Source organism: Saimiri boliviensis, chromosome 12, assembly GCF_048565385.1.
Source record: "Saimiri boliviensis isolate mSaiBol1 chromosome 12, mSaiBol1.pri, whole genome shotgun sequence".
Classification (NCBI taxonomy): Eukaryota; Metazoa; Chordata; class Mammalia; order Primates; family Cebidae; genus Saimiri; species Saimiri boliviensis.
The window spans coordinates 83,300,298-83,326,686 of record NC_133460.1 but is presented as its reverse complement, the minus strand read 5'-3'; the positions used below and the strand labels follow the sequence as shown (position 1 = coordinate 83,326,686).

Here is a 26,389-nt window from a genome sequence, read left to right as displayed (position 1 = left end):
GAGCAGAGGCATTGTCTCTTATTCACTGCTCTACCCTTAGTACCTAGAATGGTGCCTAGTACATAACAGAGGCTTGATAAAAATTGTTGAATGAGGGAACAAAAGGAAGATTGGTAAAGACTGGGGGCCTAATCAAACTGATTTCCATTATGCCCAGAACATGCCTTGTGTTTTCTTGGAGTGTCTAAGCCTCATCTCCTTGCCCTTGAGTCTGTTCATCCTTTGTGACCCATATTAAGTCTTACTTCCCCTATAAATATTAAATGACCTTCATCTATTTCTAAACTCTTGTGGTCCTGTGATGTCCTATCTTGGTTTCATCAAGCTTTTCTTTAATGTTCTTTAAATCTTTCTAAATTTATTGCATAGGCTTGTATTATGTCCCTAAATAATCTCTGTTTGTTTAATGCAAGTCAAACAGTATTTATTGAGCTATATTGTTCAAGCATGTGTTAGGTGCTGAAGATTCAAAACTTCTATGAGTTCGTAGCTATAAAATAAGAGGAAGTTAGAGTAGATATTATTTTCTCAAAGTGCGTTCTGAGGAAAATTTCACCACATGACAACTGTTGATTCCTGAAAAAAAAAATTAGTCTATTATTTTTTTAACTTTCATTTTAGGTTCAGTGGTACCTGTGCAGGTTTGTTATTGGGCAAACTCATGTCGTTTGGGTTTGTTATGCAGATTATTTCATCACCAAGGTACTAAGCCTAGTACTCAACGGTTATTTTTTCTGATCATCCGCCTCCTCCCATCCTCCACCCTCAAGTATATCCCAGTGTCTGTTCCCCTCCTCGTGTCCATATGTTCTCATCATTTAGCTCCCACTTACAAGTGAGAACATGCAGTATTTTGTTTGCTAAGGATGATGGCCTGCAGCTCCATCCATGTTCCTGTAAAGGACATAATGTCATTCTTTTTATGGCTGCATAGTATTATTAAATATATGTGTGAAATCCTGTATATGTGTGAAATCCTGAATTAATTCATCTATGTTCACTGTGGTTTTCTCAGTCTAATGTGTACTGTCAATTTCCAGGAGAGGAGCACCCTCTGGGGTAATTGTTCCATGTACATGCTTTGGAAAAATGCTACAACAAATGGTCAATAAGAGTCTCTCTATTTTGGCCAGGAGCAGTGGCTCACACCTGTAATCCCAGCATTTTGGGAGGCCGAGGCAGGCAGATCACGAGGTTGGAAGATTGAGACCATCCTGGTCAACATGGTGAAACCCCATCTCTACTAAAATATAAAAAATTAGCCAGGGTATGGTGGTGTGCACCCGTAGTCCCAGGTACTCAGGAGGCTGAGGCAGGGGAATCACTTGAACCCAGGAAGCTGAGGTTTCAGTGAGCTGAAATTGCACCACTGCACTCCAGCCAGGCAAAAAAGCAAGACTCGGTCAGTTGAGAGAGAGAAAGAGAGAGAGAGAGAGACAGAGAGAGAGAGAGAGAGAGAGAGAGAGAGAGAAAGATTCCTTTCATTTTGAAAAGGCCAAAGTCCTAATTGACTTGCCCAACGCCACACAGCTGCATAGAGTTAAGACTGAAACTGAGTTCTCTTGGACATTCATTGCACAAGGTCATTTATTTCACCTTTGTTTTTAATAGCAAAAGATTATAAACAACTTAATGTTTAGTAATAGGGAATGGGCTAGATAAAAATTTTGGTATAGGCATGTAATAGAATACTAATCAGATTAAAAAGAGAAAGAGGAATCTCTTTGTAGACTGATATGAAACAATCCAAGATGTATTGTTTAGGTGAAAAAAGGAAAGTTAGGAACAATGTGCATAGAATGTTACCTCTTGTATAAAAATATGTTTGGGGAAAATATATACTCTACTTATATGTCCTCAAAGTCACTTATATAAAAGAAACTGATAGCATTTGTTGCCTCCAATGAGGGAAATAAGGTCACCAGGACATAGACATGGGAGGAGACTTTTTACCATATACTTTTTGCTCCTTTTGATTTCTGAGCCTTGTACATGTATTAGCTACTCAGGAACTAAAATTAAATAAACTAAAAGCAATCCTAAGTGAGTCTGATGCAACAGGGATTTGGAAACCAATAAACTATATTTTATTCTCCAAGACCAGAATCCTTTTGAGACTTCATTAGTCCAAGTGTTATCATGCTGCTTCCAGTGACTTTCCTTATGTATCCTTTGAAAGAGATAATTATTTTCCACTCCCTTCACTAGCCTCTCAGACTTCTCAGCCTGCATTGGGTTTGCGATTCTCAGGGGAGCACTAGTGCAGGTTATTCTATGCCAAACAGGCTCATACACCCTGGGAGGAAGGCTGTATCCAGGGAAGGAGGAGGTAAAGAATGGCTAGCAGTCCAGATTCAGGGTGAGTGTCCTGAAATGAGCCCTGGCCTCTGGTGCCAATTCAGCCTACTGCCTCCTTACATTTTAAATTTCTCCTCTTGAAAATTGGGATAATGGAGCTTACTAGGAAGGTTTTGAGTTTCAACGAGAGTGTAGATGAAAAGGTATTTGGCAAACACATTGGGTTCCACATAGATAAAAGACAGGGATTCATTGTGAAGAGAAAATTGCTCAAGGGGCACCCAATGCCATGACCATATGGTAGCATCATTGCGAGGCCTCTGGTTCTACCCCCATCCCTCATAAAGGAAACAGAAGGTGCCCATATCATCTTCAAATTCTGAAACTTCTTCCTGAGTGTACAAGGACCATTATGGGAAAGCCAAAGTGCAGAGACACGGCTGATGTCATGAATTGCCTCCCTTGTTCAAATAGGCTCCCTTGCCAGCCCTTTGCCAAGATTTTTCTTGTGGCCAAGAGAGGCTATGGTGTGCCAGGGGTACCTCTTAAAATCTGTGTGTTTAATAGTGGGTAATTTTAAAAGTAGAACTTAGAATTATTTTCAGTCATGGGAAGGAGCCCCAATAATAAGTTGTATGACCTTGGCCCACAATTTCACCTCTCTGGGTCTCAGTTTCTATGTCTATAAAATGAGAAGACCTTTAGGATCATGTAGTCCCTTCCAGTTCTAAAGTAATAAAACCACCCAACACAACTGGAAAAAGAAAAAAGAAATCTCAGGCATTTGGACAATTCTGCACTCACAGTGTCAACAAATTTAGAAAATAAATTTGCAATGAGAGGATTGTGCTGAGAACCCCTCAGGGATCAGCTCCCTCTTACTGCTTAACACATGACCATTTTTTTCACCTCATGTGTACTTCTGTTTGATCTGCCCCACCAGCAGCACTTTCTGTCTTCATTCAGGCAACAAACAAAGAACCAGCCTGGTAACCAAGAATGAAATTAGTAGCAGGCAGCACAGCTTAGTTTTAATGATGCTGCAGCCAAAGTTTAATTGAAAAAAGTAGTTTAACTTTTCCCATTCTTAGCATATTAATGCCTCACAAGTACTCAGTGAAATTAGCCATACCAGGTCTCCTAGGGAGAAAAATGCTAATACTCTTGGCATCTATTATCAGCTTTCCTTTCCTCTTCTCTGAATGCACCCATTATCCTGTGTAATTTCAATTTTACTCTAACCTAGATTGTCTCTGTTTGTTTTCTTTATCTAATTTTTTGTGTGGGAATTTGTTCAAAGGAGACTCTTTACTGACTCTTCTGAGGTGAGAGAGTGATTTCCATCCATAGGACCTTCCTACTGTTACTGTATGACTCAATGATTTTACTCCTAGATGTGTATGCTCCAAAGAATTAAAAACAGGCATTCAAACAAATATATGTACATGAATGTTCGTACAGCACTACTCACAATAGCTAAAAGGTAGAATCAGCCTAAATGTCTGTCAACAAATGAATGAATACATAAAATATGCTATATCAATAACATGCAATGTTATTCTGCCATAAAAAGAAATGAAATACTGATACATGGTATAATGTGAACAAACTTCAAAAACATTAAGTGAAAGAAGCCAGTTATAAAGGACAACATATTGTAGAATTCCATTTATAGTTGACTCTTGAACAACATAGTTTGAACTGTTCAGGTTCACTTACATATGGATTTTTTTCAATCAAATGTGAATGGAAAATCAGTATTCCTGGGATATAGAACCTGAGTATACAGAGGACTGACATTTTTGTTTACACAGGGTCAGCAGGGCTGACTGCAAGACTTGACTATGTGTAGATTTTGGTAACATGGGGTCCTGTAACCAATCCCCACATATACTGAGAAATGAATGTATACAAAAGATCGAGAATAGGTAAATCTATAGAGGCAGAAAAAATGATTAGTAGCTTCCAGGTTCTACAGGGAGGTGGGGAATGGTGAGTGATTGCTTAATGGATATGGGATTTCCTTTTAGGGTAATGAAAATATTTTGGAACTAGATAATGATGATGGTTGTACAACTTTATGAATATACTAAATGCCACTAAATTGTACTTTAAAATGGTTAATTTTATGTTATGTGGGTTTTATCTCAATTAAAAAAAAAAACTTTTAAAGAAGTACCTCAGCCAATATCAATCAAGATATATACAAAAGAAACCACAACGATGTAAATCATAGTCAAATCGATGAAGACCAAATTTGGCTGTCTAAATATGTCATTTCATTATCTTCTAGCTTCAATAATTTGTGTTGACAAATCAAATGTAAATAATATGGTGAGCTCTGTGTCCTATTTAAGAAATCTTTGCCTACCCTAAGTCCATAAGAATATTTTGTTTTCTTCTTAAGCTTCAGTGTTTTACATTTCACACAATACTTTTATGTATGATGTAAAGTATGTATGGATGAAGCAAAAATCCTAAAAAACAGCAAAAGAGAAAAGACATTACTTTCGAAAGAGTCAATTGATGAGAATTCCATTAGTGGACTTCTGGTTTCAGCTCAAACATGTAAAGAGCTTGGAAGTAGTTATTTCCCATTCATACAAGAAAAAGTTCAAGCTGAAATTTCATACAAGAAAAAGCTGAACAAACTGACAATCAATGACTTTTCTTGGATGCATCAGAGAATCAGTGTTGCAGAGCAAACACCACCCTGAAATCTGGAGAGACAGGTAAATCCAGAGTTACCACCAAAATTTGCTTAATAAGAGCAGAAACTGCTGAAGCTATAAGCTGGTATCAATCATTCTAATTCCAATGAATTGCTGGAGACTTCAGGTGAACTAATTTGAGTTCAAAAACCTGGAAGCTGCAGTCTTTGGCTCCACACTTTTGTGAGATCCAAAAAAAGATTTCCTAGTAACTCTGGCAGGGAGAGGATGAGAGTAATTATTGTGAAATATGACCATAGCATTTTCCACAAAAGAAGCCAGCTCTACAAGCCTTATCCCAGATGGGAAAGGGCATTCCCCCTACTCTAGCCTCCTCCAGCCTTTGTGTCTTACGTAAGAGTGGGAAAGCTATACTACTGGGAAAAAAAGGTGAAGATCATAGCCCAGAGACACAGGTCCACTAAAAAATTGAGATTTAACCAGTTACAGAAGACTTCACTTCTCCCACAACTTACTGTCACACTAGCAACATAGTAACAGTGAATACAACTGATAGAGTTTACCAGAGACAAATTCTCTCTGAGGAGGAGTCATTAGGAAAGCCTAAAGTCAAGAAAAGAAGCAAAAACAAGGATACTAGAGGACTTTGAAGCCTCTAACATGTACAGATACAGCAAACACAGTCCGACTCCTCGCTCAAAGCCTCACACCAGAAGTCTTTTTCCTTGGTTCCTATTACCTAATTCGGCATGTCAATTTTCAACAACAAAAAATTACAAAGTATGCTAAAAGCAGGAAAAAGCCCAGACTGAACAAACTAAGCATCAGAACAAGTCTTATATATGACACAATTGTTAGAATTATTAGATGGATAATTTACTATGATTAATACATTAAGCACTCTAATGAAAGTAGACAACATGCAAAAATAGTTAATATAAGCAGAGATATAGAAACTCTACAAAGGAATCAAAAGGAAATGATCAAAATAAAAAAACACTGTCACAAAAATGAAGAATGCCTTTAGTAGGCTCATTAGTAGACTGGATACAGCTGATGAAAGAATTGGAGAGCTTGAGGATAAGTCAATAGAAATTGCTCAAACTGAAATGCAAAAAGGCAAAGGAATGAAAACAACAGAACATCCAAGAAACGTGGGACAATTTCAAAATGTGTAGCATACACATAATTAGAATACCAGAAGGAGAAGAGAGAAAACAGAGCAGAAGAATAATATAATAATAGCTTGAAGTAATTCAAGTTTTGAAGTAATAATAGCAGAGACCTTTCTGAAATTAATGACAGGTATAAGACCACATATTCAGGAAGCTCAGAGAACTCCAACAAGGATAAATTTCAGGAAAACCACAGCCAGGCATATCATATTTAAACTGCATAGAACCAAAGAAAAAAAAGAAAATTTTGAAAAGCAATAGGAAAACAACACCTAACCTAAAGAGGAACAAGGCAATGAAGTGCATTGATATGAAGCAATATGAACAAGGATCTGAAGTATCATAAGAAACAATGCGATCATGAAAGCAGTGGAATGAAATCATTATAATGTTGAAAGAAAAAGCTCACCAACCTAGAGCTCTGTATCCAGCAAAATTATCCATGAAAAGTGAAGGAGAAATAAAGACTTGCTGAGACAAACAAAAACTGAGGGACTTTAGCACCAGCAGACTTGTCCTGCATGAGAGATTGACAGAAGCTTTTCAGGTAGAAGGACTGTGATATAGATCAGAAATGCAAATCTACATAAAGAAAGGAAGAGTGTCAGGGAAGGAGTAAATAAAGTTAAAAATTTTCTTTTCCTCATTTTAATTTGTCTAAAAGATAAGTGTTTAAAGTAATAATAGCCACAATGTACTGAGTTATTATAGCCTATATGTAAAGGAAATGAATGATAGAAATGAAGGTAGGGGCAAATTGAGGATATTCTATTATTACCTGTACTGCATATGAAGCAGTACAGGGTTATTTGAAGATACACTTAGATTCATTAAAAATGTATATTGGAAACTCTAGGGCAACCATATAACATTTTTTTACAAAGAAATATAATAGTATGCTAAGAGAGGAGATAAAATGTAATCATATAAAATGTTCAATTAAAACCAGAGAAAACAGAAAAAGAAGAGATTTTAAAAAATGATACAAGGAATAGAAAATATTTAGAACATAATAGATATTAATCCCAACTATAGCAATCATCACTCTAAACATGAATAGCCTAAATATGCCAATATAAGACAAAGATTGTCAGGGACAATATAAAAACAAACTTAACCATATGTTACAGTAAACCCAGTTTAAACATAAAGACTCAGATAGGTTAAAAGTAAAGAGATGGAGAAGTACACCATGCATACAGAAATCAAAGGACTACTGAAGCAGCTATGTTTCAGACAAAGCAGGCTTCAGAACAAGGACAATTATCAGGGATAAAGAGCACCATCATATAGTAATATATAGATCAATTCTCCAAAAATTATCCTAAACGTGTATGCACCTAATAACAGAGTGTCAAAATATGTGAGGCAAAAACTGATAGAGTACTATTATTGGTTAATAGCCATCCTTGATCTAGACTTAAAAACCATTTTGGTAGATGAAAGAAGACCTAGTGGCTAAGTGACTTGCTTAAGGTGACAAGACTAATACTGGAAAACCCAAGTCTCCTAGCTCCTTGTCCAGATTGCTATCTAGTAGGTAAACATTTTGTTTGAATAATTATTATCTTAGTTAATGCAGATTCAGACAGGATTAAGAACCATTGGTTAAGAGAGCATGTCCAGGTCACATTTTAGCCAAGATACTATTCAATTAAGCCTAGGCTTTGAGTGAAGAAGGCTGAACAGATGAAAGTCTCCAAAGACCAGTCATGTAGACCTTGTAGTTTTGCCAAGAAGGGTTGCACTGCCTGGGAAATGGAAGTGGAGGATGAGACTTGGTTTGCCACTCAAGTGACAGAACTCAGGGGATTTGGAGTAGTTGCTAGATAGGGGGAGACTGAGAATGGGCAGGGGCTAAAAACTGCTCTGTTGTGGTTCACTGACAGTGGTAGGATTGGACAGATGGTGGTATAGAGCTAGTGAATCATGGGAGGTCACTTTTGGACTTGGTGACTGAAAAAAGCAGATGGCTGAAAGGGTATGTGTGGGATTGGTTGTTGAATGTTGAGGCTTAGAACGATACACAGATGTAAAGAACAGAGGCAAAGAGGATGAGTTGGGTTTTGGAGGAAACGAAAGATCCCCAATGCACTATGTTGGTGTTTCCTTCCTCATCTGGCTCCTACCTTCCTATTCCCTTTTTTTCTTTTCATTTATACACTTGCTTCTACTTTAATTGTCTAAAATATGTGATGAGAATATATTAAATGAAAATTTACCTCTTTTATCTTAATTTAGAAAGTGAACTATCATTCTTTCTTTCAAGGAGCATTGCTTTTTATTTCTGTCTTTGATTAACTTTTAAAAATGGAACTATTTCTTTAAAGGGGATCTACCTTCTACTTACCATAACTTCAAAACAATAGCAGTCAGTTTGCTTTCTCTTTATGTTCAAAATCTTTCGTCAATCACAGAAAAGACAATATGGTGATATTTCTCTAATTTTCAGACTCTTTTTGGTTATATAACTAAAAGTGAATTTGCAGGAGATTGGAGGCAAAAAATTGAATATTTTAGGGTACCATTTCTTAAAATTCCTTGAAATTTTTTAAAAGGAAGAACGGTAAGGAAGCATTCTGCTGTGGAGGGACATGTGAAGCTTTACCTTAGAAATATGACATTAGAATTCCTATTAGCTGAACAAATTTAACTGAGTCATCTGTAAGTTTCCAATAGTATATATTCTGAGCACTAGTCCAAGGAATTTAAATTTTATTTCCTGGTGCTGATGTGATTTGCCTTATACAGAACTGACTGTCTCTCCCTCTCAATCCCTTTCTGTTTCTCTTAACACCTATCTACACACAAGCTTGTATGCACATACATATATCTTCATGGTAAATTATCCCTTTAAAGGCTTTATATGCTGAGAACTAGCTTTTCTTTTTAAGCAGAGAAGCGGCAATTGTTACGAAAAGAAACATAATGAGGTAAGATTTCCTTTCAGAGCAATATTCTCCATAGTGAGTATCCTTTAAGAAGGTATAGCTCTATAACATTGAATTTTCTGATTGTAAAAGTTAGGTGCAGGAACTAAAATATACAGGGTGTTAATGAGTATAGGTAGAAAAGCAGTTTGATGTGTGTGTGTGTATATTAACACTGGGTTATCTGGACGTAAGAAATATCATGCAGGCTCAAGTTGAATCTCTAGCTTTTGTGATGCATGCAAGTTAGGACATGCGATTTCACGTCCTCGGTGGGACACAAAATAATGAGACTGCTTCAATAAATCTACCTCAAACTATTGGCTGTCCCTTAGTGAAAACTGAGGTATCTAGAAGCCTAATGGAGAATATTCCATGTAGTCAAAAGGCTGCCACCTACTGATACGTGACCTTTATAAACTGGCCTCCCTTCCAACATTCTAGATTCCATGTCCTTTTTGGTCATTAGTAATCACTTTGGTCACTGTGTTTTTACACCAGGCTCAGTATGTCTAGATTAAAAAACAGTAAGAATAACATCTTCCCTCATCAGCTGTTCTTGTATGGGATTCGAATAAAAGTTATTATTCAGCCAATCACTGATAGACACTCAGTCAATTCAAACTAGAATTGTAAGTGAGTTCTCCAGGCTAATCCTTTTAATTTTCATACAAGGACAATTTCCTCTCAAAGGAAAACCTCTTTTATTATGAACTGTTAGCCAGATTGATTACTATAAAGATGTTTTGTTGTAATGAATATCCATGTCTTAGTTAATATAACACAAATTGTTTTCACAATTAAATCCCCATATCTCAGTGGCCTGGCAATAGAAGTTTGTTTCTCACTAATGTGACAGTACAATGCTGATGTACCTTGGGGATGGCCTTATATGTGGCCATTCCAGTACCCAGGTATTTGCCATCTTGTGGCTTCTCCTGAGAGACTTTTCCATTCAGCTGGCAATGGGGACAGACACTACAAAGAAGACATGGCTTCTTAAATTCTGCTCAAAAGTGAAAAACACCAAGTAATGCCACCTAAAGTGACATTACTTCTGCTCACGTTGCTTCGGCAGACCCCTGCCTCCGCCACATAAGAGGAGCAAAGCAATGTAGGTTCTGGCCGGGCAGCTGCTTCTTGGCAACAGCTCAGCACTATGGAAGGGAAGCTCATATTTTTGGTGGTCAGTAAACTGGCCTTACCCTGGTCCAAGGAGCAAGCACAGGTGAATGGAATCTGAAGTTCACCTCATGTGCCCTAACCTCTCTCAAGAATCACAGCCTGACTTGGTTGCTGTTCAATTCTGTCATAGCTGAAACAGGAAGTACTACTTAATTGGGTTTTAACCCAGCATTTCCCAATCTTATTTGACCATGGAACCCCCTTTTCTTTATATAACAATTACTAAAACACTTTGAAAAACTTTTTGGCAAAGAAAAGAATAGAGTTTTACCACCTCCATGCTTTTACTTATCTACCCCGGTTTTCTTTCCTTTTGTTATTGTTTGGGGTTGGTTTGGTTGTCATTGTTTTGTTTTCTTGAGAAATTTGCATTTCATTCAATACTGTTTAATTTGGTTGAAGTAGGCAAGATTAAAGGCAGTCAAAAATCAATTTTCCTTGATTACAGGACAAATGAAGTAAGCATGGTGCTGCTCTATTGTTGGGATACTTTGCAGATCAAGGCACAGAGGGAAAAGTTTTTGGTGTCTGTTGCTTAGTGCCTACATAATCTCTGTTTTCCGACTTACTAATACTGTATGAGCTGTAGTTCTGTGGTTTTTATTTTATTTTATTTTATTTTATTTTTAGAGACAGAATCTCGCTCTGTTGTTGTCCAAGCTGAAGTGCAGTGACACGATCATAGCTTGCTGTAACCTAGAACTCCTGGGCTCAAGCAATCCTCCTGTCTCAGCTTCCCGAGCTAGGACTATAGGCATGCACCACCAGGCCCAGCTGAATTAAAAAAAAAAAAAATTATCGAGTTTGGCAGTGGCAAAGCGGGTGGGACACCGTGTCTTACTGTGTTACCCAGGCTGATCTCAAACCCCTGTCTCAAGCAATTTTCCTGTCTTGGCCTCTCAAAATGCTGGGGTTACAGGTGTGAGCCACAATGCCAGCCTGTGAGCTATAGTTTGTAATCTGCAAAATAGAGTGTTCATGAAGATTAAATGACACTGTATATAAAATATCTAGCAAAAAAGAAGGAACTTAATACACATAAGACTCCTCTCTTCCTCTTTCTCCTTTCTGTTTTCTCCTAGTTAGTAATACACTAACTTAATTATAGTTGAGTTGTGCTATTCTGCCATAAATAATGACAATTACATGAAAAGAGGCCAGGGAAAGGATATGGTAACAGTATAAGCAACCCCCAATTTACAAACACTGAATTTTTTTAAATACAGCACATGGATGGTTGGGTTCCAGCAACTTAGACCCTATCATTCCTGTTATGGATGCCTCACAATTAGATTACCATGAAGCCAATGAATTAAGCTTCAGACCCCTTTCTTGCATTGATTCCTATGAGTGCTGAGAGTCATAGAAGGTTCTAGGTGGTAAGGGTATGGGAGAAGGTTGCTATCAGAAAGCATTATGTACACATTTCTGGTAAATTGCCTGAAGAGCTATCAGAAAAAAAGGAATTTGATTCTCTAAGTTTATGGGAGTTTTTTGTTATTTATTTTGTCATTCGATATAAATATTTACTTTTGTACCTAATTATGTGTTTTGTAATTTAAAAAATACTTTTTAATTTTTTTTTTTTTTTAGAGGGAGTCTCACTCCATCACCCAGGCTGGAGTACAGTGGTGCCATAATAGCTCACTATAACCTCAAATTCTTTCACTCAAGTGATCCTCCTGTGCCACCACGCCCAGCTAATTTTTTTATTTTGTGTAGAGATGAAGGTCTCGCTATGTTGCCCAGGCTGATCTCAAATTCCTGGCTTCTGGAAATCCTTCCACTTTGGTCTCCCAAAGTGCTGAGACCACAGGCATGAGCCACTGTGCCCAACCTTGTTTTGTACTTTTGATTTCCTCTTCTTAAAGAGTGTCCCACAACTTGTGTAAGTTACAGACCAAAAGCACATGGATACACTTCTGCCCACAATTCTGGTGCCATCACCTGCTACTACTCTGAAAATTTTCAGAGGTCCCTCCCCAGAGCCCACTCCAATGTCTGAAGCTGCATATGATTTCCCTGCCCCTTTCCTTTCCCAGCTTCCTGTACACCTTTCCTTAACACCGCTGGGATCAAGATGATTTGAGCCTCTGCCCACACTCAGTGCCTCTCCACATACAACCCTGGATATATGGGGAAAAGGGTCTGGGCTTGAGGCTCAGGACTCGAAGTGTGCAAAGAGTTAGGATAGCAAGAAGATGAAGAAAATGGAGCCCTTGGCCTAGCACTTGAAGCTTGGAGCCACCCGTTTGGCTCGTTGTGGATTAAATCATACAGGCACACATTCTTACATTAAAGACATTATTTGCCTTTGGTATTTTTCACAACTCTGACCTTTACCTGTATCGTTTTTCTATAGCATTTTTCCAAAGTACAAATTCTTTCATTCTGAACTATATCCCTTTAGTAGGTTAGATGATTCCTGTATGGAATTATTTGAACTGGTTTAAGAAAGCCAAAGAAACATCTGTATTCTGTAGAACCTTTCTTTGTAAGCTTTCCTGCCCAAAGCAGTTCTGAAACACAAGATAGGAAGTTTGACCCATTGCAAAGAAGCTGAAAACTAGTGTAGCCTCAGAAGAAAAGCCTGAGGGCAAGCGCTCAGCAGGAGCCCAGGCTGAGGGGGTTTGGAAGAGGGGCAAGTGCAATTTATAAAGCCTTGTAGAGACTCAGATCAGCCTTTCTCCAGTGTTTGCTTCGAGGTGTCAGAATAGGTTTTATAGGTCAACAGGGTTTTTCTAATGATTATCCAAGCTTCTCTCCCTTCAGTGGGAAAGGCCCTGATTTTCTGGAATTACCTGTGCAGTCAGTAGACTGGGTGTTAGAATTCTGAGCAGACTGCCCCTCCTTCTTGAAACCAGCAGGCAGCAAAATAGGTCCGGAAATTCCTGAGCATTGGAAAGCCCACACTAATGCAATTACCTGAAATAAAAGAAGGAGTCCGATAATAAAGGGCAAAGGTTTTTCCCTTTAAAGTAAAGGGCCAGGTAAACAAAACCAGCTGCCCCTGGAGCCAACAAACTCTCCTCATTAAATGTTTTAAGAGCCTAATGGGCGTAAGGAGCTAATTGTAGTACAATCCTGAATCTAAGGGGAATGAGGAAGGGAGTTAGTAGGATGGAAATGGGGTTAAACTTGGCGGACAGAGACAGAGAGGAGGTGAGATCTGCCCCTGGCAGAGGCCCTCTAAATGGCCAGAATGAAATTAAAATAAGATTAAGATGCTTTGACTGGGAGTCTCTAATCTTTCTAATAGTATCCCTGTGACATAGGCTTGGATGTCTCATTTGGGGCAATTTTAAGTTTAAATGCTAGTTGAATCGGATCTGGAATACAGGTTTACTAAAAAACTAATTATGGGAAATGTTATGTTTATTTACTATGAAAAACTGGAAGAGTATGCAGCAGAATGTTGCAACGAACCTCTAGGTGTTTTGCTTATACTATAGGTGATTTTCCATTTTCCTATTTCTGTTTATGTTCATTCTCTATTTTGTCTACAATGAGCATTTAGTTCTTTTATAATAAAAACAAAGGGCAACACTAAATAAAATAAGATGAAGAGTATTGTACTGGAACTAAAATGTAAAATGAAAGGAGACAGGAGAATTGGTGAATACGTTAATAAGTGGTTCCTTTCACTTTGTATACTCTGCTATCTTTGCCACTTCCTCAGATATATGCTGGATATGACCTGCCAATCTAGAGGGAGGAATGAATTACTGGCATTGGGCGAGACAGACCTTTTGACCACGTATTAATACAAAAGTTTTAACTTCATTGCTTTTATGATAATTCCCAGAAAGGTTATTTCTGCACAACCTTTCTTGGCTTTGGTTTTTACTGGAATAGCTCAGCCACTTGTGGTATGATCTTAAGTGATGCTGAAATTTCAAGAGAGCTTGGAGGATGATTATGATTTACTTAAAAGTGTCAGTCTAGGTGATTCTAGACCATTCTTCCAGGGTTTTTGTAGAAGTTGTCAGAACACTTATTATTATTCTTTTTTTTTTCAGAAACAAGATTTCACTCTCTTGCCCAGCCTGGAGTGCAGCAGCACCTTCTTAGTACACTGCAGCCAGGGCTCAAGTGATCCTCCTGCCTCAGCTTCCCAAGTAGCTCGGACTACAGGCACATGCCACCAAACTCAGCTAATTTTTAAATTTTTGGTAGAGACAGGAGTCTTACTATGTTAGTCAGGCTGGCCTGGAACTCCTGATCTCAAGCAATCCTCTTGCCTCAGCCTCCCAAAGTGCTGGGATTATAGGTATGAGCTACCACACTGGCCCAGAGTACTTCTGATTGATGAATTTCCTTCTTCCCTCCCTTCTTTCTTTCCTTTTCTCTATCCTTCCTTTTCTCTTTGATTTATTTGGTCTTTAGTTTCCTTTGTAGCCATTACTATGTTAATTAGTTATTGTGGAGACTGGCAGGTAGCTAAGAATTTCTTTACCTTCCCAGTGTGAAAGACAGAAAAGCAGAGAGTTGCTCCCAGATCACTGGACAGTCAGTTGGCATCCAGCCCTTTACTGAGTCTTTATTAGAAATCACCATTATCATCATTTTTATCAATTTATTCTTACCAAATGGTCACCACAGACTACTCCACTTCCTTCATGCCCAAATATAAATGATATATTTAGATTGGACCCATCACCATATGCGTCTATCATCTGAAGCTCTGTAACTGGGAAGAAGCTTTCAAATAGCCACATATTGTCCATGCTGAATGTTTTCTTAGAAGGTTCACATTTCCAATGGGTAAGTGCAGTAAGTTAGTTGTCCAAGAATATTCAAGAAAAAGGGTTAGGTATTGGTAAATTCATACCCTATGGTTAAATGATCCCCTCTCTTAAAAGTGATACTGAATTCTGGATGACGAAAGTTCCTATTTCCATAGTACAATATAAATGTGGGTTTAAGGTTGCAAATGAGTTGCAGAAACTTCTCAGTATAATGTGAGGATTCCTTTGACATTCAAATGTGAATTGGACTCAGACTGAAGTCATTAAAAAGATGCTATGATCATCAGGCTGGAGGAGGAAGGGATCCTTAGCTGGGTCAAAAGTAGAGGCAATGCCCAGGGCCATATTTTAGAAGCACTGTAAAGGGTCTCTGATATCTCTGTTAATTTCCCTTATTTTCTTGAAGAGCTCATCTGCACCCATGGCTTTGTCCATTACTTAGAAGATGAAAAAGACCCCCAGGTCAACATTTCTTGTCTCAACTTTTCTCTGTACCTCTTTCTCCTCTCTCCAGCTATCTGGTGTCTAGTGCTTTCTTGATATTCTGTATACTTTTGATATGTCAAACAATATTTTTCATTCCCCTTAACAAATTGTATTCCAGTCTGACTAATCCACATTTTTTTTGGCAACAGTGTTCTCCAAGACAATCTCTCTTGTATGTTCATAGTCATCAATGACTCCCTTCCTCTCTTTTATCCTCTACAGAAGCTTTATTTGTCCTTCCTTCACAGCTGCTCATTTTCACTTTTCTTGTTCTCTCCCTTATTTAAACCTAGATCATTTCTTGCCAGCACTATTGAGATAAGATAACTTTGTTTATTGGTTTCCATGCCTGTATCTCCTCCAGCTCAGATTCAATTCACAGCTTGCAGGAATAGTCTAAGACCATCTGAGAATGATTGGATCCAGTTTGTAAGGTTAAAACTGGGTACAAGAATAAGCTAAAAAGCTTAAGCCATCTCCCATGTATCACATGGATTTCATCTCCCATGTATCACATGAAGGGGCAATTGGACTATTTCTGGGTTCAAGAAGATACACTGTTAGCCATTGAGAGGACAGTAACAGGGATCAGAATTCAGCACCATGTCAGAAGAGCTTTTCATCAATTAGAACTGTGTTGCAATGAAACAGTCCTAGTAGTGTATAACAGTGAATTCCTGTCCCTGGATACGTTCAAGCAGAGGCAGAAAATCACTTCTTAGGGATATTGTAGCAAGTTTACGTACTTTAGGCCAGCTGACCACTAAAGTCTTTCAAACTCCAAATTTTTACAACATATCACAACTGTCTCCATCCCTGCCTCTGCCTCACACCTGCTGGGAATCCAGAGTATGTTCTTGCTGCTCTATACTTTCCTCACTCCAAGTTCTGCAGTGGATAGCAAGCTTTCCTCCAGAGGGATGCTCCCCCTGCCCACACCATCCCATGGTCTTTCACTCTAAGTTTCCGCTGCCTTGGGCCGTTAAGTAACCTGAAAAGGGTAGATCTGGTTATTGAATAACTTTTATGTGCCACGTCCCATGCCCATTATTTTTCCTTATGTGATCATTAAACCAGTCCTGTGAAAATACTATAGCTTTGGATTATTTTTTATCTTTTATTATTATTATTATTTTGAGACAGAGTCTCACTCTGTTGCCAGGCTGGAGTGCAGGGGTACGATCTCAGCTCACTGCAACCTCTGCCGCCAGGGTCCTGGGTTCAAGCAATTCTCCTGCCTGAGTCTCCCAAGAAGCTGGGACTACAGGCATGTGCCACCACGCCCAGCTAATTTTTGTATTTCTAGTAGAGATGGAGTTTCACCATGTTGGCCAGGATGGTCTCGATCTCTTGACCTTGTGATCACCTGCCTCAGCCTCACAAAGTACCGGGATTACAGGCGTGAGCCACCGTGCCTGGCCAGATTTAGATTGTTTTAAAATCCATTTTAAAGAAGGGATTTACCAAGGTTGTTTTCTAACTCCAGGTTCTGGGTACTTAAGAAAAGGAAGGAGGAAAAGAGTGAAGGAACCCTCAACCATGGCCACAGATTGGGTAGGCTAGGGAGCTTCTTCACAGGAAATCCTACATACTGAAAAATTACATCTGGCATTTTTATCTCAATAAATATTAAACTATATGTATTGCCAACAAAAATTATAAATACTGTTTCATGTAGTTACTGGGGAAGTGAGAAAAGAGGAAACTATTATATATTTGATGAAAAAATAAAAGAATAATTATAATGCATTACTTGTAATATTCCTGGTCACCATATAATATAGCAAGTATTCATGTCCTCAAATGTATGTTAGATTAGCATTCCATAAATTATTTTTAATTTTAGCACAACTCTGTCTCAATGTATCTGGCCTTCATGGAGTAACCCATGTATCTCATCTTTTTTTTCAAAAATCAGAGGTGCTAATTAAGAAGTACTACTATGAATAGGTTATGAGATAGGATAATGGATGTGGATATGCCCAGCACTGTGTGTTGCACATGGTTAAGTGTTCACTGGATCTGAGTCTGGCATCTATACTAGGGATGAGGCAAAGGACATGTTATTGTTTTATTTCCTAATGTAAGTAACCATCAAAAATTTTCAAATACATGTACCCTCTGACACAGCAGTTCCACTGTTACAGTAATCTGTATTTACACATTACTTAATCAGTCTCCTATTGTTTATAACCCCATCTTTGTGAGCTGACAATTAGAAAGAAGTAAAAGTTGTTCAGTGCCTACTGTAGGCCAGGAACTTTACATTTGTTGTCTCATTAATTCTCAATTAAGCCTAAGGAGAAGATATACTATCCCTCTTTTAAGAATAAGAAAACTGAGGCCCATAGAGACCAAGTAACTTGCCCAAGATCATATAGTTAGTAAATACCAGATCTGGAATTTGAACTCAGCTATTTCTGGCTAAAACCCAAATTTGCTCCAGCATTCCAATAGTTTAAGCACAGATTCTGTGGAAATGTCTTGAAGTGGTAAGTGAGGCCAAAAGGAAGGCTCAGTGGGTAGATCATTTACCACCCTTACCTCAACGAAAGCACCTGCCTTACAATAAAACAAAAATTTTAAAATTAACCATACCAATACATCACATGTTGGTGTAGCGATTTGAAATTAAAAATAATTTTCACACAGTTCTATAATATGTACTGATGAGTGGCTACTTCTTTAAAATTAAATAATTTATCATTAACCAACAGCCAAGGATAACTTAGTGGATTGGAAAAGGCACCCAGGAATCATAAGCGTTTAGAAATTGATTCAATTCATAACCAGACCAAAACAAAAACCAATGAGTACCAACTGGTTACTATTTTAAGAGAGGGCTTTTCCAACTTTGTCAATTCATTCAATCATTTGCTCATTCATTCTGGAGGTAGCATATTTTGGTGGTAGGTTGACTACAGAGTGTTTGTTCACAGGAGTGAGCTGGAGACTCACCACACTAAGTCAGATTTTTGCTTTGGTGTATACTTTCTTATTTAAACGTACAGAAAAACTTATTAAAATGATTCAGTAGTCTTTCAAAACTCTCACACACCTTAATACTTTAAGGTGGGATCAGCAATGGGCATGGGATGGGTGTTAAATTACTTTCCTAATGGGAAAAAAAATAATCATTTCCTCATTACCTAATTTGTATTGTGGAATTTCCATCAATTCCGTCAAGTAAGCAATGGGGTTTCATGTGGCAAAAGTTGAAAAAAATAACAGTATTAGCCTACAAATAGAGGTGAAAATGGAGAAGATAAAACGGATATTATTTGTTTGGAAAGTAGTCAGGGTTAAAACCTTTTAGAATATGAAAGCCCAAGTGGAACCCTGGTCTGTCAGAGACCTCTGGCTAGAGAACTATATTTGTAGTCCCCTGTTTGATATTTTGTCTGATTCTTATTTTATTTTTATTCCAGTTGCTACATTGATGGCCGGGTGGTCAAGGTGATGGACTTCCTGAAAACTCGCCTATTAGACACACTCTCTGACCAGATTAGGAAAATTCAGAAGGTGAGTAAAAGTATCTTGGTAAGAAAAGGAGCGAGTCTGGGGGTAAGGCAAGGAGAAAGACACAGGATTCCAGCTGGATCTCAGCACTGTGAGAACCAGGGTAAAAAGGAAAATTGTGCAGACCAGGTGGGCATAGTCACAAGCTCCCCAACAATTGTTGCCTGTCATTCATTGTTTTACAAATTGAAAAGGGTCTGTGTGTGCCATATCAAGGTTTAAAGCATCTCTATTTTTTTAAATTATTTTTTTTGAGATGGAGTCTTTTTCTGTTGCCCAGATTGGAGTGTAGTGGCATGATCTCAGCTCACTGCAACCTCTGCCTCCTGGGTTCAAGCAATTCACCTGCTTCAGCCTCCCAAGTAGCTGCCACGCCCAGCTAATTTTTATATTTTTAGTAGAGACAAGGTTTCACCATGTTGGTCAAGCTGGTCTCAAATTCCCGATCTTGAGTGATCCTCCCACCTTAGCCTCCCAAAGTTCTGGGATAACAGGCGTGACCCACTGTGCCTGACCTAAAGCATCTTTACTTTAATATGAAGTATTTGTTCATAGTTTGCTTCTAAATTGTGAGTTTCATAAAGGAAGGATAGATTTACTTTATGTTTTCTTTTTTGGGGTGGTTTGTTTTAGGTTACTTTAAGGAGAGCATGATTACATTCATTCAGTGAAATTCCAGTCTGGGGCATTGGCAATTCTGAGCCGTATTTACACTGTTCCTAGGTGTCTTAGAATTAGCCAAGAAAGATCTTAATTTTGTAAAAATGAGAGGAAAGCCATATTATATTAAGCAATTGCATGTAGGTGCTATCAGCAAGACACCTTTGGTCAGTGATTCTCAGACTCAAATACAGTCAAAATCACCAGTGATGCTCATTAAAGTTTCCAGTTTCACTCCTGATGTTCTGATTTAATATGGCTGGAGTGGATCCCAGAGGTCTTTATTTTCAATAATGTGTCAGGTGACTTTCCATAATGCTAATAACTCTAGGATCACATTTTCAAATACACTGGATTAGTTAATTCTAAATTGTGAGGATTTTATGTCTACAATTGTCATGGGCCTCCACAATGTATTATATTTTCTGTTGCCCAGCTGAAGTTCTTTTCCACAGAATGGTGACCCTTTGAATAGTTTGCTATTTCTTGGGCAGATTAAACAAATCTTTGCAGAAAAATTGTAACAAGTAGGCCCTCAATAAATAAAATGAATCAATAGAAAAATGAATAGATCACGCATAGCTCTGAAAGAAAATCTTATTTGAAGAAATCATAGAAGATCAGTTTTGAGAGCTAAAGTCGATGTCTTTACCTTTTTTGTATTCATCCTAGTGTCATACTCAGATTATAAACAGCCTCTGGAGTTCTCTTGTTCTCAAGAGTTTGATAGGCTGAGAAGCCTCAGGACTTCTGGAGTCCTGCATCCCAATCTGATCCCCCTTATCTGTCACTGCCTTCCACTAGGCAAAGCCTAGGAGAACTAAATGATTTCAAATATTTCTACCAGTTCCTGTTTGATATTCATTTAATGAAAAATATTCACTGAGCACTTAGTGAGTACCTAAGGCAAAGTGCCAGATGCTGGGGTTACAAAATGGTATAAGACATGATCTCTGCCCTCAAGGTAAAGTAAGTTTTAACACTTACTTTCAGCAGATGGAAAACATATTACCTAATGCAATAGAATGTCAACCTATTGAATACTCTAGTTTTCTAAGCACATTATGCTAATCTAATATTACATATCTCCCTCTTACAAGGAGGGAAGAATTTTCTGTCATTAACTCATTTGTTTATTGCTTCATTCAATAAATATTTATTGAGTGTTTACTATGTCTAGATACTATTCTAAATGTTTATATTACAATCATGTATAAGATAGTCAAGTTCCCCAGAGTTTTGGCTTTTCCAGTTTTGAATTTAAGGGTTGCTGTTGTAAGTGAAATGATTCAGTTCTGTCATGCACTGTCAATGAAGGTTCTAACTGTACTTATGTTATTATTTAAGTAGAGCAAGTGGCTCTAGGTCAGAGTTAAGATAAAGGCGTTGGAAGTTAGGCTCTTTCCTTTGTCCCCACTTCCCATTACCCTCCCCCACTACATATGCCTTAAACATATGAACCAGTTTGGAAACTGAAATAAGTGGCTGAACTTGCCCCCCGATTTATCCAGGGCCCAGGAAACTTAAGAAAAAAGAGCTAAAATCCTGTGCACAATTGGTATTCAGATCTTTAAAAACAAGCCTAATGGACTTAGAAGGGGAAGAGGAAGTGCTGTCACAGGGAGGAACAGTTGAGCCCCTAAGAGATGGCCTATATGCAGAAAGCACCTGGCTGGGGAGGGCTAGGCTTAGCAGCAGTGTCTAGACGTGTCTTTTGGCAAATGCAAGCAGAACATGCCCAGGGTCCCCTCAAACCAGGATTCCTATTCTGATTAGCTCTTGCTGTGCAACAAGTTACCCCAAAACTTAGTAGCATAAAACAGCCATTTATTAAGCCAATGGATTGTATAGGTCAGAAATTCTCAAAGGATACAGAGGTGATGGTTTGTCTCTCTCCATGATGTCTGAAGCCTGAGCTAAAAGACCTGAAAATTGGGATTACTGAAACGTTAGTATCTGGGACCATCAGGCTTGTTCGCTTACGCGTTTGACAGGTGATGCTGTATCACTTTTTCTAACCTGCTCTTAGAAGTCACAGGGCATCACATTAGCCATATTCTATTCATTGAAGTAGTCACTGGGACCACAAAGTTTCAAGGTGAAAAGAAATGAAATCCTTCTTTTGATGGGGGAGTGGCAAGATTCTTGAAAAGCATATAAGACCAGAAATGTTTTTGCAGTCATTTTTGGAGCATATGATCTTCCACAGTTTCATCCTCCCTGTTTCGTTTAGTAGGCTCTTGCCAGATACTGCCTTACATGAGTATGTGCTAGAGGTGTTGCTGGCCCATGGATTCTCTGAGATTTGAACCATTTGATAGACTTCTCATTGGCTGCAGCAGCCTGGACCCAGTTGTCAGGGCCTCCAAGATGAGAGTCTCTCTCACCACAACCCAAGGTGTGCTAAGCACTGGCTTTCCCTGGGGACATGAGAACTAGGAGACTAGAGCAGGATAGCCAAACTTTGATTGTTGAAATGTTGCTTTGGCTGTTCCTGAAGTCTCTGGTGGGTGGGGAGGAGGGTTCTTGGGAACTAGGGTCCAAAGTACAAACTAGAGCACACTAGCCAAATGGCTTTCTTGTAAGTTCCTCAAACCAGTTCAGAGATGGACCAAGTTAGGTTTGTTTTTTATTTTTATTTTTAGTTTTTAATTTTTTTTTGAGATGGGTCTTACTTTGTCACCCAGGTTGGAATGCAGTGGTGGGATCTCAGTTCACTGAACCTCAGGCTCAAGCAGTTCTTCCACCTCAGCTTCCTGAGTAGCTGGGACTACAGGCACACGCCACCACCACGCCTGGCTCACTTTTTGTATTTTTGGTAGAGACAAAGTTTTACCATGTTGCCCACGCTTGTCTTGAACTCTTGAGCTCAGGCAATCCACCTGCCTTGGCCTCCCAAAGTGCTGGGATTATAAGCATGAGCCACCGTGCCTGGCCCTCCAAGTAAGGTTTTAATGTCTGTATACCTCGAACCTTTACCCCAAAGCTAGAAGTATCATCTTTGTTTCTTCTCTATTTGTAGAAGTGAAGTCCTAAGGATCTCATTAGGCCCACAGTGGTAGAAAAGGGGCAGATTTTTCACCAAAACGGCGCCATGTGTGAGTGGCTTGATAAATCAGCAATGAGGATGTTTGAATAGGATATTAGGCCCAGAATTTGAAGTCCGATGGCCTGGCTTAATAGCTGTGTGGCTTTGGGCCAGTCACTTGATTTCTCTGATTTTCTGTCTTTGTAAAATGAAGATGCTAAAGATATTATTCTCCCTCCCTCTTAGGTAGATTGGGAAAGTCATGTGAGAAAGCCCTGTTTTGTTCATTGTTATTGAATGCTAGTTCTTATTGCTGTTATTATTGTTGTTATAGTTATTATAGCTATTTTTAATAATTTCTCTGACTAGAGAAGCTTTACATTACCTTTATCCTCAACTTGTTCTTTGCTTTTTCTCCTCTTTCCTCTTTCTTTGAACTCTGGGGAATATGATAGGTGATACTTTTGGCAACTGAAAGGCAATGACTCAATTGCTAAAAACAGCTGTGGTTTGCAAATTTGGACTGCCACTTAGAGAAGAATTCTCAGTTTTCTGAGCAGTGGGTGAATTATCTGGTTATATGAAAATCTGCATGACACATTTGAAAGCCAAACAGACATGTTTCAGCAATGTGTGGACAACTCACCCCTTTGGATGATCCGCACATTCTTTCCCTTTCATTAGAATTATGATGATCATCTGTACATTGGGAGATGAGTCAAAGGAAAGAGTTGATAATCTAAAAACACAGGGAAGAGTTAGATGGGAAAGTAAGAGATGTTTAGGACACAGTGCAGATGGTACAGTCTGGATAGCTGGGCTGACTCCAAAACAATGACTTAAGAACCAAGAAGAACCACTTTGGCTGAAGTCATTTGGACTCTATGATTTGTGTCTTCATCTCCTAGAGGAATCAGAAGAGGAAATAACACTTTTTGATATTATTTTCAGTAATTCAATAAGCACAGGAAGGCGTTGGTGAAATCCCAGTCATAAAGGAAATGTTTCCAAAAGTACTGTCTATATTATTGCATTTTGAATACTAAATAAACTCAACCATTGGCTGTCCCAATATTTGAAAAATTTCTTCCTTCCTCCCTTTCTTTTTTCTAAAATTATTTTTAATTGATATATAATAATTGTCCATATTTATGGGGTACAGAGTGATATTGCAATATGTGTACACAATGTGTAATGATCAAATTAGAATAATTTGGTCAGGTGTGGTGGCTCATGCCTGTCATCTCAGCACTTTGGGAGGCTGGGGCAAGCAGATCACCTGAGGTCAGGAGTTTGAGACCAGCCTAGCCAACATGGTGAAACTGCATCTCTACTAAAAATACAAAAATCAGCTGGGCATAGTGGCAGGCACCTGTAATCCCAGCTACTCAGGAGGCTGAGGCAGGAGAATCGCTTGAACCCAGGAGGCAGAGGTTGTAGTGAGTCAAGATCACAACACTGCACTCTAGTCTGGGCAATAGACCAAGACTCTGTCTCAAAAAAAAAAAAAAAAAAATCAGGATAATTCACACATTTATCACTTCAAACATTTATCATTTATTTGTGTTGGGAACATTCAAAATCTTCTATACATTAGAAAATGTACAATAAGTTATATTAATTATAATCACCCTGCAGTGCTATCAAACACTAGAATGTATTCCTTTTATCTGGCTGTAATTTTGGGTTTGATAACCAGCCTCTTCTATCTCCATTCCCCACCCTTCCAAGCCTTTAGTAACCACTGTTTTACTCTCTACTTTTATGTCGTCAAATTTCTTAGCTTCCACATATAAACAAGAACATATATAGTATTTAGCTTTATGCCTCGCTTACTTGACCTAACCTGATGTCCTCCAGGCTCATTCATGTTGCCTCAAATGACAAGACCCCTTTTTTTATGGCTCAATAGTATTCCATGAATATATATATACCACATTTTCTTTATCCATTCTTTTGTTTTTCTCTTCAGAAAAAAAATTGAGCTACTGTGCAATTATAGCTCACTGCAGCCTTGAACACCTGGGCTGAGGCCAACCTCCTGCTTCAGCCTCCCAAGTAGCTGAGACTACAGGCCCACAGCACCATACCTGGCTAATTTTTTAATATTTTTGCAGAGACAGGGTGTTGCTGTGTTGACCAGGCTGGAAACTTCTGGTCTCAAGTGATTCTCCTGCCCCACTTACCCAAACATACAGGGATTACATACCTAAGCCACCACACCTGGCTCCGTTTATCTGTTGATGGACACTTACGTTGATTTCATAACTTGACTACTGTGAATAGTACCGCAGTGAACATGAGACTGCAGATATTTCTTTGACATACTTTCTTTTTGATACATACCCTGAACTGGGATTGCTGGATCATACAGTAGTTATATTTCTAGCTTTTTGAGGAACTTCTATGCTGATTTCCATAACGGATGTCCTAATTTACATTCCCACTAACAGTGTATAACAGTTCTCTTTTCTCCATACCTCACAGCATTTCTTACTGTCTTCTTTATAATAGCCATTCTAACTGCTGCCGTTTCCTTCTTTCTTCCCTTTCTTCCTTCATGTATTGACTATTTGTAACATTCTTAGAATTTTCCAGGTCCCTGAGAACAAAATGGTCAGCAAGACTGACATAATGCTTGTCTTCATAGGCCTTATGATCTAGTGAGAAAATTGATAATAAAACAAGGAACAGTAATAAGATGTTATGATTCCTATTACAGCATGCTATAGGAGTGCATGGTGGGAAATATCCACCTTTGTTTTTAAAGGAAAGAAAAGCAGGGAAGTCCTCTCAGAAGAAGTGACATTGAGGCTAACACCTAAAAGTTAGACTCCCTCTAATTTATACAGTTGTTCCTAAGATGTGATCAGAGGATCACTGGTGGTAGACATGTATGGATATGGGAATGGTTTTTATGGTTCATCATAAGAGGATGATCATTCTTTTAACATCATTATTGCTTATGGTTGTTTATATTTAATACAGATCAAGTCTTTTGAAGTCTTAATAAATGCTGTGACATTATGCCACTTCTTCCAATATATTATAGTTGCAGGACCATGGAAGTAAGGCAGAAGGACATGTAATTCCTTTGAAGTAATTAATAGATTTTTAAGGAAACCTTTGCTTTTAACCAGCTTTCCCATTAACCTGCTTATTTGAATCTCTTAGTAAGTAAGAAGAAAGGAACAAAACAAACAAACAACCCACTTATCCTTGAAGATCATAGAATAACTAGAGGCAGAATTAAAGGAAACATGAGGACAATGATAATATTAACCTTCTCTAATGAAGAAAACTGGAAAATGAAAACACATTACTATGGTAAGAACAGTAGTATCAGGAGCAATTAGAGGTCTGCTGGCAAGATGACCAAATAGGAACAGCTCCAGTCTGCAGCTCCCAGCAAGACTGATGGAGAAGTGAGGTGATTTCTGCATTTCCAGCTAAGGTCATTTGTTCATCTCATTGGGACTGGTTGAAGAGTGGGTGTAGCCCACGGAGGGTGAGCCAAAGCAGAATGGGGTGTCACTTCTCCTGGGAAGTGCAAGGGGTCAGGGGATTTCCCTCCCCTAGGCAAGGGAAGCTGTGTGAGACTGTACTGGGAAGAATGGTGCATTCCAGCCCAGATACAGTGCTTTTCCCATGGTCTTTGCAACCGGCAAACCAGGAGATTCCCTCCAGT

The 26,389-nt window shown here is 38.6% G+C and overlaps 1 protein-coding gene across 3 annotated transcripts in view; it reads left to right on the top strand.

Moving 5' to 3' along the window:
- Positions 1–26,389, top strand: part of HPSE2 (heparanase 2 (inactive)) — an 841,690-nt gene that overhangs the window by 636,280 nt on the left and 179,021 nt on the right. For all 3 annotated transcript variants that reach the window (XM_074382736.1, XM_010333375.3, XM_074382735.1), the window contains one exon: positions 18,923–19,016. In XM_074382736.1, the coding sequence (XP_074238837.1) occupies positions 18,923–19,016 (94 nt within the window). The remainder of the gene's footprint in view (positions 1–18,922; positions 19,017–26,389) is intronic.